The sequence below is a fragment of the Colobus angolensis genome, unplaced genomic scaffold, assembly GCF_000951035.1.
Source record: "Colobus angolensis palliatus isolate OR3802 unplaced genomic scaffold, Cang.pa_1.0 Scaffold133, whole genome shotgun sequence".
Lineage (NCBI taxonomy): Eukaryota > Metazoa > Chordata > Mammalia > Primates > Cercopithecidae > Colobus > Colobus angolensis.
The window spans coordinates 4808654-4826678 of NW_012114411.1; the positions used below are offsets into that span (position 1 = coordinate 4808654).

Genomic DNA, 18025 nt, shown 5'->3' on the forward strand with positions numbered 1-18025 from the left:
ACCCATCCACCCATCTATCCATCAACCCATCCATCCATCAACCACCCATCCATCCATTCGTCCATGCATCCATCCATCAACCCATCCTCCCATTCATTTACCCATCCATCCATCCATCCACCCATCCTCCCATTCATTTATCCATCCATCCATCCATCCATCCATCATCTCATTCCTTTACCCATCCATTCATGCACCTGTCCATCCATCCATCCATTCTCCATTCATCTTTCCATCCATGCCTACATCCATTCATCCATCCTTTTAGTTCATCCAGCCACTCATCAATTGATACATCCATCTATCTACCATCCACTCGTCTGTCCATCCATTCACCCATCCTTTCATCAATTTACCCATCCACCATCCATCCATTTATCCATTCACCCATCCATCCATCCATCCGTCCATCCATCCATCCATCCATCCACCTATCTATTCACCCATCCATTCATTCATCTATCCATCTATCCACCTACCCTCCCACCCATCCATCCACCCAACCATCCACCTGTCCACCCATACCTTCATCCATCTACCCACCCACTCATCCACTTAACTAGCCATCCATCCACTTATGCATCATTCATCCATCCATCCACCCATCCACCTACCTAGTCACTCACCTAAACTCGTCCATCCACTCAACCGTCCATCTGCCTATCCACCCGTACCTCCATCCATCCCCTTACTGCCCATCCTTCCACTCGTCTACCCAATTACCCATCCATCCACCCAGCTATCCACCCAACCATCCACCCACTCATTAATTTATCCACTCACCCAGCCATGCATCCGTTCGTCCGTCCGTCCATCCATCCATCCATCCATCCATCCATCCATCCATCCATCCATCCATCCATTCACCCATTCACCCACCCACCCATCCATCCACTTACCTGCCCGTCCATCCACCCTCCCAGTCCATGGCTCTCTCATGCATTCCTTCAGCCAACATAGGTTGAAGTTAAATGTGCTCTTGGTGCTATTTGCTGTGGGCACAGAGAAGACATACCTGGTCCCTGATTTTGTTCTCTGCCTGGGAGGTAACAACCAGAGCATCAATTTGGGCATAAAAGCGCCATTGTGGATGGAAGGCCTGGATGTGTGGAGGCACAGAGCAGGGACCACACTTGCTCAGGGGGTCAGAGAGAGTTCTCCCATGAGGGGCCCTCCCTGGACACTGAGCTTCCAAGAATGAGCAGAGCAAGCCAGATGTAAGGAAGAGGAAGTGTGTCTCAGCCTCGTAGCGAAGCAGTAAGAGTGATGATGGGGCAGCTGCAGTTCATCTCAGGCTGGAGGAGCTGCAGGGGCCAGATGGTGGGCAGCCTCTGTTGCCATTGCTGAGGAGTGCAGATTTAGGCTCCCCTGAAGGGTTTGATGCGGACCACTGTGCAGGGACACTTAACTTGCTGAAGGCCTCTCTTTGGATAACAGCATGGAGAACAGGTGGGAGGGGCTGGGGCTATTTTTGGCAGAGCCTGGATAAGTCAGCGGAGATAGAAGAAAGGAGACAAGCTATTTTAAGAGATATTAAGGAAGTTAAAATCTGTAACAGGTCCCTGCCTGCAGAGTTGACCACACGTTTGCATCACGTGGGTAGGCTTTAAAATATAGACACCTGCATCTCACCTTGGAAAGTTTCTGATTTAATTAGCCTGGGCATGAGGACTTAGGAAAACCCCACAGATATGTGTAATTTGCTACTGGAGTTAAGAACTGGGGTCTGGAGCTGTGCTCCTTAAACTGTAATGTGCTTACAAATCACCTCTGGTAATACTTGTGAGAAAGTGCTTCAGGTTGGCCAGGGAGAGGATCATGGAGGGCTTCCTGGAGAAGGTGACATTCTCCTAGGGCCTTGAGGGGTGAATAGAAGTTTTCCGGGTTCGGAAAGAAGGAATAGGCTTTCATGGCCAGGTAGAGGATCCAGTGAGGCAGATGAGGGGCCCAAATTCTGTGACCCCCTCCCCCCACTGCACGCCCAGGATACCCCTGTATCAGTCTCATGGTGTAACAACCTAATTCACAAGATGCTGCAGAGGGGAAGGGATTTTAAATTTTCTGAGAAAGACAATGATATATTTTGGACACCATGAGAAATACTGTTATTGTTTTAACCTATGTACACGCAATCTTCATCATTCAAGGATTCTGTATTTGTGAACTTGCCTACTTGCTAAAATGTATTTGTCATCCCCACATCAACATTCCCGGCATTTAAATTTTTATTTTTATTTATTTATTTTTTGAGACAGAGTCTCACTCTCTTGCCAGGCTGGAGTGCAGTGGCATGATCTTGGCTCACTGCAACCTCCGCCTCCCGGGTTCAAGTGATTCCCCTGCCTCAGCATCGCAAGTAGCTGGGATTACAGGCACGCGCCATCATCCCGGCTAATTTTTTGTATTATAGTAGAGACGGGGTTTTACCATGTTGGCCAAGATGGGCTTTATCTCCTGACCTTGTGAGCCACCCGCCCCAGCCTCCCAAAGTGCTGGGATTACAGGCGTGAGCCACTGCAGCCGGCCTTTTTTAAATGTTTGTTTATTTATTTTTTAACTTTCAGTTTAGGTTCGGGGATACATGTGAAAGTTTGTAACTTAGGTAAACACATGTAATGAGGGTTTGTTGTACAGATTATTTCATCACTGCGGTATTTAGCCCAGGACCCAATAGTTACCTTTTATGTTCCTCTCCTTATCCTTGGCGATTTTGTTCATGCACAGAACAGCAAAAAAATTGAGCTTCTTTTTTTTTTTTTAATTTTTTTTGAGATGGAGTCTCCCTCTGTAACCAAGGCTGGAGTGCAGTGGCATGATCTTGGTTCACTGTAACCTCCGCCTCCTGTGTTCAAGTGATTTTCCTGCCTCAGCCTCCCAAGTAGCTGGGATTACAGGCATGCACCACCATGCCTGGCTAATTTTTGTATTTCTAGTTGAGACGCGGTTTCACCGTGTTGTCCAGGCTGGTCTTGAACTCCTGGCCTCAAGTGACCCACCCGCCTCGGCTTCCTGAAGTGCTGGGATTATAGGCGTGAACCACCGCGCCCAGCCAGAATTGAGCTTCTCAGTAGCTCATGTTCTCAGTTGAGGTTCAGCAAAGCCAGACACTGCCTTCTCAGGCCAGCGCATACTGTCAACAGGGTTCATTTCAGGTCTATTCGGTGTCCTGTGTTTTGTGTTTTCATGCTTTTTGTCAGTGATTTTGCGCTTTCAAATATCCCCAAGTCAGTGCTGACATGCTACTAGCGTCCCTAAGTACAGGAAAACTGGCACAGTCTCATGGGGAAAATACACATTTGATGAGCGTCATTTAGGCACGAGTTATAGTGAAGTTGGCTTCGAGATCAATATGAGTGACTCCACAATGTCTATTCACTACGGTGTCTTTAAACAGAAACCCACATAAAACGCGCTTAGGTAGTGATTGGTTGATGACCTCTGGGAACGCAACCCTGTCTTTATGTAGGAGCAATAGTTCACTATTCACTAATTCAGTGTTCACTGAGACTTTATAAAATGTAACTACTTTGAATAACAAAGCTGTAGTCAACAAACTGAGCCGTTAAATATGTGTGTGTGTGTGTTGGCCTTGCATTATTTTACAGAGACACACAGGGCTCCGTGAACTGCTAATAGTTGGGACCGGCGGAGGGTTTATTTCGAGCAAGCCCAAAACTGCAGGGCAGAGACCACTTAGAAAGGAGACCAGCAGTCGGGGAGTGACTGGCATGAAGTTGGAAAAAGTGCTGAGGCCCCTAAGTCAGTTTCCGGTGTTTCCACGTTGGCACTGGGGGCTAATGACTCAGTTTCCTGTAGGAATGGGATCTGGGCTAGCATCTGCCTGCGGAAGGGGTGACTGGGACAGAGAGCAGGGAACCCCGAGCAGCCCTGCCTTGCTGTCCTCTGAGCCCCAGAACTCCTGAAGGCGGGGTCCTTCAGCATCACCCTGGAGTTTGTTAAAGATGCAGGCTCATGAGCCTCACCCTACACCACAGAATGAAGATGTCTGGGGCTGAGACCTGGGGTTCCACATCTCCCCAGGTCCCTGGCAGGGTGATTCTGAGAACTGCCGGCGTGAGGTGTGCTCAGCCCAGCCCAAACATTCACACCATTCTTTGGCCTCTTGTGAAACTTGGCATAGCTCAGGGGACATTCCCAGAATTATGGCACAAGAACAAAAGAAAGTTTCCCACTTCTTAGCAGACATATTGTAACATTACAGAAAAGAGCTTGTTCCATCACGTCTACACCCTCGTGCAGTTGTCCCAGTTAGGATGAAGCCGAGATGATACCTTGTACCTTAGGCCACCCCAGACAAGGAAGCGTGTGCAGCTTAACCACCTGCATATAATGCAGTTTAACCACCTGCATATCATTTTTTTTTCTTTTTTCTTTCTTTTTTTTTTTTTTGAGACACAGTCTCGTTCTGTCACCCAGGCTAGAGCGCAGTGGTGCAATCTCAGCTCATCACAACCTCCACCTGCCGAGTTCAAGAGATTCTCTTGTGCCTCAGCCTCCCAAGTAGCTGGGACTACAGGTGCATGCTACCACACCCAGCTAATTTAGTAGACATGGGTTTTGCCATGTTGGCCAGGCTGGTCTCGAACCCCTGACCTCAATGATCTGCCTGCCTCGACCTCCCAAAGTGTTGGGATTATGGGAGTGAGCCACCACACCCTGCCTATTTTTTTGAGGCAGGGTGTCTCTCTGTTGCCCAGGCTGCAGTGCTGTGGTACAGTCTCAGCTCCCTGCAATCTCAACCTCCCCAGGCACAGGCCATCCTCCCACCTCAGCCTCCCAAGTAGCTGGGACCACAGGTGTGCACCACTTCACCTGTCTAATTTTTGCATTTTTTGTAGAGACAGGGTTTCATCATGTTGCCCAGGCTGCTGTTGAACTCCTGGGCTCAAGCGATCCTCCCACCTTGGCCTCCCAAAATGTTGGGATTATAGGTGTGAGCCACTGCACCCGGCCACCTGTATGTAATTTTCAAGCTAAGAAGACAGACGAGTTTATTGCTAGAAACACGAATCCCTTTCCTTTCCATAGTTCACCAGCAGAGAATGTTTCCAGGCACAGCGGCCACTGTCACCCACTGTGTTCATAGCTTTCCATGGGGGGAGCAGATTGTGCTGGACTCAGTGGTTCAATCGAAAGTGTAGGGTGTTCGGTGAACTTGAAGTTCCTTGCACTTGTCCATAATTCCTTGCACTTGTGTTTTCTGTACTCAGATATTCAGTCACTGGCACACATCCTGGACCCAGCACTGGAGTGTTTCTGAGACTGTGATACTCTAGTGTATTCCTGAAACAATTTATGACACTATTAAGCTCTTTTCTGTAATTTTACAATATGTTTGGTAAGACCTCGGAGCTAGATTTTTTTAAATGATGTGTTAATTTCTTTTAATTGACAAATACCCATTGTATCTATTTATGCAGTTGCACGTGGTGTCTTGATGTATGTATCCATGGTGAAATGGATTTAAATATGCATGACCTCACAGACTTTCCAGCACTTTTTTGTGTGGTGAGAATACTTAAGAATGGGCTCCTTTAGTCGTTTTAGAATATTCAAGCCATTGCTACTAATTGCAGTCGCCATGGTGTCTCTGAGCTTTCCTCAAGTTATTTCTCCTGTCTCATGGAGACTTTGTATCCTGTGACCCATCATCTCCCCTGTGTTAAATGATACATCTTGAAAAAGAGAACAATACTTCCAGAGCAATTTGGTTTTAAGCAACAGAAAAATAAGGGTGTTTCGACCATCTGAATAAAATGGTAAAATGAAATGTATCAGCTGCCTTCTGCTGTTCCCACACAGGAGGACTTCTGGTGCTCGCTCCAATGTGGGGGGCATTTTCTCTTGCACCGTTCTGAGCTTTCTTTGTACTGCAGTTATCTCTAGGTTGGGGACCCTTCCTGAGGCCCCTCAAACCTAGAATGAAAGTTTTTAGAGGCAGACCATGTGACTAGTTCCATCCGACCTCCAAAAAAATTAAAAAAAGAGCCAGGCACAGTGGCTCTTGCCTGTCATCCCAACACTTTGGGAGGCCGAGGCAGGCGGATCACGAGGTCAGGAGATCGAGACCACCTTGGCTAACATGATGAACCCTGTCTCTACTAAAAATACAAAAAATTAGCCAGGCGTGGTGGCGGATGCCTATAGTCCCAGCTACTCGGGAGGCTGAGGCAGGAGAATGGCGTGAACCCAGGAGGTGGAGCTTGCAGTGAGTCGAGATTGCGCCACTCCACTCCAGCCTGGGTGACAGAGAGAGACTCCGTCTCAAAAAAAAAAAAAAGACTCAGCAATGAGTAAAGAGCACACATGTGCCCTCTGTACCTCCTCCTCCTCCTTTTCTACAATGTCCTGAAAGTTTGTGTTTAGAGGGCTTTGGAAAAGGGCGTGGAAAACCAGCAGGAGCAGATGAGTACTGGAGTGGCCATCAGCAGGTGTGAGCACCCCGGGGTGATGGTGGGGCTGAGTGAATCAGACATTTTCCAGCAGGCACACCCAGGCCAGTGGCGGGATCTTCATCCTCCCACCCTTAATGAAGACTAACAGTATTATTGAGAACGCTGCAGGCACACACACAGCACCGCATAAATGACATCCCTGGCAGCTGTTGTTACTATGTAATGATTGTGTTATTCTTATGAAAATCTGAAAGTTATAAGAATCTTGGAACTGCCTAATTTTTATTTTTAATTAATTAATTAATTTATTTTGAGATAGAGTCTCACTCTGTCACTCAGGCTGGAGTGCAGTGGTGTGATCTCGGTTCACTGCACCTTCCACCTCCCGGGTTCAAGCATTTTTCCTCCCTCAGCCTCCCAAGTAACTAGGACTACGGGCGTGTGCCACCACGCCCAGATAACTTTTAATTTTATGTGAAACACCTGAATGGTGTGATGATGGGGGTTTAAGATATCCCAAGTGTCTGGGCGCAGTGACTCACACCTGTAATCCCTGCACTTTGGGAAGCCAAGGCAGGCAGATCGCTTGAGGCCAGGAGTTTGAGACCAGCCTACACACGCACACACAAACCCACAAATGCACACACCTACACATGCACGCACAAACCCACAAATGCACACACCTACACATGCACACACAGACCCACAAATGCACACACCTACACATGCACACAAACCCACAAATGCACACACACATGCACACACAAACCCACAAATGCACACACCTACACATGCACACACAAACACACCTACACATATACACACATTGACACATGCACACACATGCATGCAACCGCACACATGCACATGAAAAACACATACACACTACATCCGCCTACACGTACACACACAAACCCACATATACATGCACCTACACATATGCATACATAACACCTACACATTTGCACACAGAACCCACACATACATGCAACTATCCATAGGCACACAGAAGCACCTACACACTATGCACACCTGCATATGCACACACAAACCTACACGAACATGCACCGACACATATGCACACAGAAAACACTGACACACTGCGCACACATACACAGACACAAACCCACAAAATGCACCTCCACAGTTACACAAAACACGCCCACACATATGCACATATGCAAACCCACTCATACATGCACCTGTATATATGCACACACAACACATACATACACATATACACACACAGAACCCACTACACACCCCATACATGCACACAAAACCCACAAATACGTACATTTGCACTGCAAATGCCCAAATATACATGCACACGCACACACACAGCCCTGTGACATATGCATGCACACTTCGTTTATACACACAGGAGCATAGCCCGGTCGTTTGCACCTGCTGTGGAACTGGACACACTTCTGTTGTTCACAGGGCTCCCACGGGTTGTTCTTGGACCCCTCAGCACCCACCGCCAGGTGCTTCCTGACGGTTGAGAGATGTTGTACGCTTTTGGTGCTGAGGAGTGGGGATGTTGACGATTATCCTAACTCTTCCTCCAGTTAACCAAACAGTCCAAGTCGACTTTTCCAAATTTTCCTGAATTTGGCTTTTCTTCAGTGCACCAGAGATGGCCACATTGAAGTAGCATCGAAATTCTTGTAATTAAAAACTGTAGAAACAGGATAGCCTATCAATAATTGAGCATGACAGTTTCCTCATTCTGTGAGATTCCATGAGATTTTTTTTTTTTTAATGCGTAGTGCATGTGTTTTTCTGGGTTGTCTAGTGTGTCTACTATATTTTGGTTTGTAATTACAGGAAAGTTGCCAATAAAAAATGGAAATTTTGTTCCCCATGTTCTTTTCAGTACATATTCAAAATTGTTACTGCTCTGTTTCAAATGAACTGCCTTTTAAGAATAATACACAAAATGATCACGTTTTCCCACTATTTTAATTTCTATTAAGCTCGAAGGTCATCGTTTCTTTAAAACCTAGGCTAACATATTCTTACTTTTAGGCATGAAAGTGAATATTTAGAATGAAAAGAGAAATCACAGCACCTTGTAAATTTTTTTAAGTTGCTGTTTTAAATGTCACAAAAGTCAAGAAAATCACCTATCATTTTTTATCTCTATAATTTTCAAATTTATTTTTATTTTTCTTGTTTCTAAGTTGACTCTTTTTTTCCCTCTTAGATGATGGTTTCGATTTATCTGATGCCCTTCCTGGTGAGTAACAACATCAATTTTTAAAACCCTGTCAATATTTTATGTTAACATAGTAAGTTAACATATCCCAGACATTTCCGGCTCGGTTCTAGAACACCGCAGTACCGGGAGTCATAGCAATTTCTGGCTTCCCAGTACATATAAATGTTATGTTTACTCTTAACTGTTGTCTATTAAGTATGCAATAGCATTGCTTCTAAAAACAGAATACTCTAATTGAAAATAACTTATTGCTAAAAAATGCAGATACAGAGACAGGAAGTGGGGCATGTGCTGTTGGAAAAAATGATGCCGAGAGTCTGGCTTGGCTCAGAGTTGCTGCAGACCTTCCGTTTGTAAAACATACAGTATTTGCAAAGCACCTTAAGACAAAGTGCAGTGAAGGAGGTCCGCCTGTATGTGTCCACCTGCCTTATTATAAAAACTAGATTCATAGATGACGAAGAAAAGCAAGATGCCCTCGTTAAGATAAATGAACCACCCTGGTGGGATAATTCACACTCCTGTGGTGGTCAAAGGCCGAGCGAAAACTTGCCAGGTGCTTGGGGAAGGGGCTAGAGGAGGTGAGCAAATGGAGGTCCCCCCGGAGAGAGGGGCGTCCAGTCCTGGCGTCCTCCCTCTCGAAATCGGCACCCGCTCTCTCTATGGGGCCACTCCTTCCTTTTTCTGCAGCTCTTCCTGTCTCCCGCTCCTCACCCAGAGCCCTCGGTGAAGGGCATGGGAAAAGGAATTGAAGGAATCTGTCTTATCACTCTATCTGCTTCTGGGTCTTGTCATCCCTTTATATTTGTTTTCTGGGGCTGCCATAAAAAGGTACCACCAACTGGGGGCTTAAACCACAGGGATTTACCATCTTCCAGACCTGGACAACGCAAGTCTGAGATCAAGGTGTAGACAGACCCGTGCTCCCTCTAGGGAGCTCTAGGGGAAGGTCCTTCCTGCCTTTCCCAGCTCCTGGGGACTCCAGGTGTCCCTGGGCTTGTGGCCACATCACTCCAGTCTCTGCCTCCTTCTCCATGGGGCCTCCTCCTCTGTGTCTCTTGTCTCCTTGTCTTTCTTTTACAAGGACACTTGTGATTGGGTTTAGGGCCACCATACTCCAGGATATCCTCATCTCAAGATCCTTCTCAAGCACATCTGCAAAGACTCTATTTCCAAATAAAGTCTCAATACCAGGTTCTAGGCTTTAGGATGTAGATATGTCTTTTGGGGGAACCACTGCTCAATCCACTACAGTTATATCCAGTTCTTTCTGGTGGCTCTAGGGGAGGATCCTTCCTGCCTCTCCCAGCTTTTGAGGGCTGCAGGCGTCCCTGTGCTTGTGGCCGCATCACTCTAGGCTCTGCCTTTGTCTACACTGGTCTCTTCCCTGTGTCTCCATGTATCCAAATTTCCTTCTTATAAGGGCACCAGTCATTAGGACCTATCTTAATCTGTTATAACCTCATCTTAACTAATTACAACTGCAAAGACCCTGTTTCCAAATAAGAGCACCTATTGAGGTTTGGGGTGGATGTGGATTTTCGAGGAATGCTCTTCAACCCAGGACAGCCCTCTTCAGTTTTTTTTTTTTTTTTTTTTTTTGAGATGGAATCTCTCTCTGTCGCCCAGGCTAGAGCGCAGTGGCGCGATCTTGGCTCACTGCAACCTCCACCTCCCAGGTTCAAGTGATTCTCCTGCCTCCACCTCCCAGGTAGCTGGGATTACAGGCATGCACCACCATGCCTGGCTAGTTTTTGTGTTTTCAGTAGAGATGGGGTTTCACCACGTTGGTCAGGCTGTTCTCAAACTCCTGACCTCGTGATCTGCCCACCTTTGCCTCCCAAAGTGCTGGGATTACAGGCATGAGCCACTAAGCCTGGCCACCCTCTTCACTTTTTTATGTTTTACTTTTTTTTTTTTTTTTTGAGACACTGTCTCACTGTGTTGCTCAGGTTGGAGTGCCGTGGTGGGATCTTGGCTCACGGCAGCCTTGACCATCTGAGCTCAAGCAGTCCTCCTGCCTCAGCCTGCCAAAGTGCTGAGGTGTGAGAGGATTGCAGACGTGAGCCACTGCGCGTGGCCAGCTTTTAATTTTATGTCCTGTGGTGCAATGCCGAGGGTTTGAGAAAAACAGTGCTAATGGGGATCATCTCTTTCCTGATCACCTACCCCTTCTTGGCCCTTGGGAACAGGTGTTCACTGCAGTGGGAGGTGCCCTTAGTCTTCAAACCTCCACCAGATTTGCCTGGTTGACTTCCATTCCCAGAGGGGGCAGCCTAGGCAGAGGCCTGATGGAGCCAAAAGTGTGTTTCATATGAGAAATGTGAACAGCCTTTCAACCATCAATCCGGTGTCTCCTTCTCATGCACAGATCTTGGGCTCTGAAAGGGCAGTTTTTCTCCTAACTTTGCCATTCTCCTGCCTTCCTGGCTTACATCTCAGTCACAGTCCCATTGAATGTCAAGAAGTGGAGAAGGGCTGGGCGCTGTGGCTCATGCCTGTCATCCCAGCACTTTGGGAGGCTGAGGTGGGTGGATCACCTGAGGTCAGGAGTTCGAGACCAGCCTGGCCAAAATGGTGAAACCCCATCTCTAGTAAAAATACAAAAAATTAGTTGGAAGTGATGGCATGCGCCTGTAAACCCAGCTACTCGGGAGGCTGAGGGGGGAGAATTGCTTGAACCCAGGAGGCAGAGGTTGCGGTGAGTGGAGACCACACCATTGCACTCCAGCCTGGGTGACAGAGCAACACTTGGTCTCAAAAAAAAAAAAAAAAAAAAAAAATGGAGAAGGGGCCCCTGGTCTCTGTGGAAACCATGGCCGGTAGCAGCCTCTGTGCCTGTCTTCTGGGCTCAAGAGTCATCCTGTAAAGCTCAGCCCACTTGCGCCGGTGAGAAAAAACAATGCTAAAAACATTCTCCAACTGTTTCCAAGAAAATGAAACAGCCTTAACCACAAAAGAGTTGACACTTGTTTTCCCAGCTGCAACTTTTACTGACTAAAATGTCTTCTCTCTTTAGACAATAAAGACAAGAAACCCACTGCAACGCCCAAGAAGCCCAGTGCTGGTGAGAAGGACTTGTTCCCAGTATGCAAAGGAAAAACAAATCATTTTCTCTCACAGCAGGACGGGACTTCGGCAACTAGAAAGAAGAGAGAAGTGATTGGAGTGCTCCGGGTGGAGTCTGGTTAATGCTGGAATTGTGTTAGGTTGTGGACTTGCATCTAGTGATTCCAGGGAGAGAATGGTTGCTGATGTGAAATGTTTTGGGGTCATTGGGACAGTATCTCCGGGTGCTTTTATTCTAAGGATCTGAGTTACTCTGTCTTTAGATTTTCTCCCCCCCCCCTTTTTTTTTTTTCTGAGATGGCGTCTCTTTCTTTCTTTCTTGTCTCCCAGGCTGGAGTGCAGTAGTGTGATCTTGGCTCACTGCAACCTCTGTCTCCCGGGTTCGAGTGATTCTCCTGCCTCAGCTGCCTCAGTAGCTGGGACTGCAGGCACCAGCCACCACACCTGGCTAATTGTATTTTTAGTCAAGATGAGGTTTCACTGTGTTGGCCAGGCTGGTCTTGAACTCCTGACTTCAGGCAGTTGGCCTCCCAAAGTGCTGGGATTATAGGCGTGAGCCACCACACCTGGTCTTTGTCTTTAGCTTTCTGCTTCCTGGGAGAGAAAGCATTTGGTGCTGAGACCTCCCCCACCTCATCTCTCAACATGTGGGCACACACCTCATTTGTTCTCAGTGCTGTTCTTTCAAGCAAAAGTCAGAAACAAAAATCAGAAACAAGGGCCACGTGATGGAATTGCCCAAGGGTTAACCCCACTGGTGGATAAACAGAGTAAAAATGATGCCCAAACTTACGGCATCACTGTCTTGTCTTAGCACTTCTGAGTTTTCTAATATAAAACATTAATAGCTCCACTTCATTATTGCACTTCCTGTCTAGAGTGTCAGCTCATGAGCAAAGGGACCCCGTGTCCCCAGATCCTTGAACTATGCAGTCGTGCAGACAGCATCCAATGAGTAGGTGTTGAACGTCTGGATTTGTACTATTACAGTCTCCTTGAGGAAGGGACTGGAAATTCCCATACGTGACTCAGGATGGCTCAGTACGTGCTGTTGGGTGGATGCCAGCAACCATTCCTCCATCTTAGTTGGGTTTTCAAAATCATTCTTCATACTAGAAGACAAGATCTGAGGCCATGGTGAATTGTCACGTCCGTTGCAGAGCACATGTGGGTTGCCAGAGCCGCATTTTAGACACCCTCTAGCCTAAATCTGATCACAGTCATCTGTCCCCTTCTCTTAGGGTCTGCCTTTCCAAAGTTGTTAGGGACCTGGGAGGAGAGGGTGATGGGATGGGGAGTCAACAGGAGAAAATCATGTGCAGGCAGAATTGGAATTTCACCTTGGTCCAGGCAACACAATTCATTTATAAATTACTTTATTTCTGTCTCTCTCTCCCCTGCCCCTCCTCTGAGAGCTTCTCTCCTAGCTCTTTGTCTCTCTGTGTCTCTCTTTGTTTTTTACTCTTTTTGTCTGAGAGAATAGTGATGTAAAAATGGTCAGGAATTCACTTTTTCTAATGAGATCCTGGTCAAGCTGATATTCAGAAAAGTATTCAGGAATGTGGGGCTGTGGCGTTTTTTCGATCTGTTCACGATCATTCCTTCCTCGTTTCTCTCTGAAATTTGGTATTAACTGCTTTTTTCCCTCTTTTAGGGGATGACTTTGACTTAGGAGATGCTGTTGTTGATGGAGGAAATGGTGAGTATTATCCTTTAATCTCTTCTGCTGCTGGCCTGCTTATTATCACCCAATTATGATCATTTCAGAGAGAATTCTCCCATTTAAATTATAAAGGGAGCCAGCTTTCACAGTGGAAACCGAGGGAATAGGTGTGTTGGTTTGTTCTTGCTGTTGTCGTTGGGTTTTTCTTTACAACCAGTACATGTGCTTTTATTTTAAAACTGTTACAGCCTTTGGAAGGACATGAGACAAATGTGCCTACCCTGGCCAGGGCTGGTCTCACGAGCATGTGACCTGTGCAGTGGCACGGGACCCCATGGCATGTTGATTTGACATGGGCACCATCCTGGTTTACTGTTCTGGTGCCACCATCTTGGAATACTTAATAGAATTTGAAAAATGGGTCCCACCTTTTTATTTTGGTCCCAGAAATTCTGCAGCTGGTGTGGATACCCGCTTTAATTTTTATTGAACATACTTGAAATTAAGAACTGTGGCTCAAAGTTGATGGGAGGAAATTGGCAGGAGGCTGTGTGTACGGGTATCCTCACCAGGACAAAGGCCAAGGTCCAATTTCTGTTGAGGGAACCATCTGTATGTAAACTGATGTTTCATTTTCTTTACTGCAAGGCACTTATAATTGCAATTCTCATCTTTCACAAACAGACGACCCACCACCACCGAACCCACCCAAGCCGAAGCCAAATCCAAACCCCGACCAGGCTGGTTCCTCTGGTAAGAGTCTCTGACCCCGTGGGCTATCTCCATGTTGTTCAGAATTCAGTGATATTTATGTCAGCGGAGAGGAGGTGATTTCAGCTGAGTGTGTGCTTCCTGTTGACTGCCTGTGCAGTGTAATGCCCCTGTTCATGTAGTGGAAAATATACCTTTCAAAAATAGATATTCAGCTTGGATTTTATTTTTAGTTTGCTTTTTTTTTTTTTGTTGAGACAGAGTCTTGCTCTGTCACCCAGGCTGGAGTGCAGTGGTGCCATCTTGGCTCACTGCAACCTCCACCTACTGGGTTCAAGTGATTCTCCTGCATCAGCCTCCTGAGTAGCTGGAATTACAGGCACACACTGCCATGCCCAGCTAATTTTTGTATGTTTAGTAGAGTCAGGGTTTTGCTGTGTTGGCCAGGCTGGTCTCGAACTCCTGACCTCAAGTGATCCGCCCACCTTGGCCTCCCGAAAGTGCTGGGATTACAGATATGAGCCACTGTGCCTGACCTAGTTTGCTACTTTTACTTCCAAGTTCCAGCTTACGGAACTTCTAAAAAATTGAATACAAGAATTTAAATATAGACTTGATAAAGAGAAAAGTATTGACATGCACGTTCCTTATGGAGAAGTTAGTGTGTTTTAAATCTTTTTGCCCTTAAATATTTAAGAAAAAAAATATTTTCTGACATATTACAGCATTTTCAGTGTAATTTGAATAGCACCAGTTTTTTTTTTTAGCTGAATGATTGTCGAAAGTTTATATGCTTAGGGTTTTTTTTTTTACATATTTAATTTTTAACACAGAAATATATTAATGATGTTCACATCTTGTTGACGTTTTGATGGCGATTAGTGCTAGTATTTTATGTATCTTTTTTTTTTTGAGACAGGGTCTCACTCTGTTGTCCAGGCTAGAGTACAGTGGTGTGATCGTATTAAACATAAGAGCATACCACAGCCTCCAACGCCTGGGCTAGAAAGATCCCCCTGCCTCAGTCTTTCAAGTAGCTGGGGCTACAGGCACACAGCACCGTGACCAGTTAGTTTTTTCATTTTTTGTAGAGATGGGGTCTCAGTACGTTGCCCAGGCTGGTCTGAAACTCCTGGCCTCAAGCAATCCTCTTGCCTCAGCGTCCCAAATCTCTTGAGATTACAGGCACGAGCCACCTCACCCAGCCTATATATTAATCTAAATGAAATAAATTTTAAGCAAAGTTCCAAGTCTTTTGTTTATACTGCATTGTAACATTACTTTTTGCTTACTGATATTCCATGAACATCTTTTCATGTCACATAATCATTTCTATCGTATGATTTTTACCGGTAATCATGTACTATTACATACTACATATATAATTATATACTTCCTTTAATTCTGAAAATGTTGTGTTTCTTCTGGCATTTTAGAATTATGAATTAACAAAGCAAATCTGAGTCAACTCTATGCACTATTTTTATTCCTTCGAAGAAATTTCTAGCGTTCAAATTGTTTAGATCAATGTGTATGAGTACTTGTATAGCTTTTGACCTGGTTTTTAATTTGCTGCAGAATTTTAGCAATTTATTTTGATGCCGGGATGTGTGCAAATGTCCCTGTCTTCACACCATCTCCAATATTAGTTATCACCTAGGAAACCTTTGCAAATAGTGTGAAGTGTTCTGTCAACTTTCTCCTGGTTTCATGACTTCTAAAATTTTAAAAAAAACAACCTGCATCCATTGGCCGTGGGTACTTCTTATTTTGTGTATTGTATGCTTTGCCTTTTATTCTTATATTCTGATATGACATTATTGATTTATAAACCTTCTTCATTTATTTACAGACACTAAATATTGCCAGCATGCAATATTATGCTCACGTTTTTCCACTTTATTTATGGTTTTTGTTTTGTTTTGTTTTGAGACGGAGTTTAGCTCTTGTTGCCCAGGCTGGAGTGCAGTGGCGCCATCTTGGCTCACTGCAGCCTCCACCTCCAGGGTTCAAGTGATTCTCCTGCCTCATCCTCCCAAGTAGCTGGGATTACATGTGCCTGTCACCACACCCAGCTAATTTTTATATTCTTAGTAGAGATGGGGTTTCACTATGTTGATGAACAGGCTGGTTTTCCTGAGTTTCTCCTTTATTCTAAGACCTGAAGACCCTTGGAGGAGTTCCAGGTTGACAGATGATGCTGTATTTTCTTTCCTAGGTAGCTTTTCAGATGCTGACCTTGCGGATGGCGTTTCAGGTGGAGAAGGTACAGTTACCTTGTTTTCTGTCTCTTTTCTCTCTCCATCCCATGATGCCCACCTGCTCTGCAGAATCACTGCAGGGTCTAAACTCTCAGCCCTCTGTGAACTCACAGTGAAATGTTCAGTCATCTCTGTGGGAACTGCCCATTTGCTGAGGCTTCAAGGATGTGGGAAGTAAAGGCTGCCCTGTAGAGGACTGGTCCTGGGAGAAGAGTTCAGGGCCCAGGCAGCTGCCCCACTTTTCTGAGGGACAGGACCTGTTGAACGGGCCCTTTTCACCACCTCCTCACCCATCCATTCACCTGTGTATTCTTGCAAATAGCTAGTGTTGTTTCAGCTTCGTTTTATTGGGCTGTTTTCTGTAATTTAAGGAATGTGAATATTAAAGCCTGAAGAATAAAGAAATAACGCCTGGGAGTGCAGGTTCTCAGAGTACCCCTGGAGTGTAACAGGCAGCACCCCAGCTCTGTGGCTTCGTAACATGCACTCCCATAGAGTGTAACAGGCAGCACCCCAGCTCTGTGGCTGGGTAACATGCACTCCCATAGAGTGTAACAGGCAGCACCCCAGCTCTGTGGCTGGGTAACATGCACTCCCATAGAGTGTAACAGGCAGCACCCCAGCTCTGTGGCTGGGTAACATGCACCCCCAGAGTGTAATAGGCAGGACTCCAGCTCTGTAGCTGGGTAACATGTACCCCCGTAGAGTGTAAGAAGCAGGAGCCCAGCCTCTTCACGGTCCTGGCTGTGAATTTTTCCTTGAGCCCAAATCTTCCAGGTGCAGATTGTCAGCAGACGTTGCTTTTGTGTTGCAGGAAAAGGAGGCAGTGATGGTGGAGGAAGCCACAGGAAAGAAGGGGAGGAGGGTAGGTGCACCTGGCTTCTGCCGTCTTTCTTCTTGTCTCTCCCACGTGGTGTTGAGGAGGGGAAGCAGAATGTCTGAGAGCTGGCGGACTACACTGGCATTGGCCTCCTGAAGCTATTGGCAGGAGACACGGGTGTTCTGTGCCAAGTGCTCCCAAGTGGTATAGCCGCAGAGGTCCCCCCAGCAAACCAGCCCTGCTCCAGGTGCCCACGTGACCCAGATTTTACATTTGGTCATCTGTCCACGATGCTCTGGCTGGCGATCTGACCCCTACATCATGCTTAGCCTTGTCCTTGTGTTTACTAAAGCTCCTACACTCACCCTAACGATCAGAAGCTTGTGACGCGGCATCCTCGGTTGCGCTTGGCCCTTGAGAACGTCAGTGACCAGGTGGGAGGTAGGAATGTGGATCGCTCCCACCCTGGCCGTAACAGGCATTGTGTTCTCCATGAAAGTGCCGGTGATGTATCTCCTGTCCCCTTTTTCATAACCTTTTCCCTTAGATGGGACAAGAAAATAACAACAGAAAGAATTCCTTTTAAAACTGTAAAGACAAAAAAAATGAGGTAAGAGAAAGAGAAAGTAGGGAGGAAGGAAGGAGGAAAGGAAAGAAGGAAGGAGGGATGGAGAGAGAGAAGGAAGGAAGGAGGAAAGAAGGGAAGAAAAGGAAGGAAGGGAGGGAAGGGAGGAAGGAAGGGAGGAGGAAGGGAGGGTGGGAGGAAGGAAGAAAGGAAAAGAAAGAGGAAGGGAGGGAGGAGGGAGGGAGGAAGGAAGGACAAGAAAGATGGAGGGAGGGAAAAGAGGAAGGGAGGAGGAA

The 18025-nt window shown here is 46.3% G+C and overlaps 1 protein-coding gene across 1 annotated transcript in view; it reads left to right on the forward strand.

Moving 5' to 3' along the window:
* CD99 (CD99 molecule) overlaps positions 1–18025 on the forward strand; it is a 39925-nt gene that overhangs the window by 3042 nt on the left and 18858 nt on the right. The window contains exons 2-7 of the mRNA XM_011934294.1: positions 8622–8658; positions 11660–11707; positions 13364–13408; positions 14057–14125; positions 16302–16349; positions 17159–17209. Of these exons, the coding sequence (XP_011789684.1) occupies positions 8622–8658; positions 11660–11707; positions 13364–13408; positions 14057–14125; positions 16302–16349; positions 17159–17209 (298 nt within the window). The remainder of the gene's footprint in view (positions 1–8621; positions 8659–11659; positions 11708–13363; positions 13409–14056; positions 14126–16301; positions 16350–17158; positions 17210–18025) is intronic.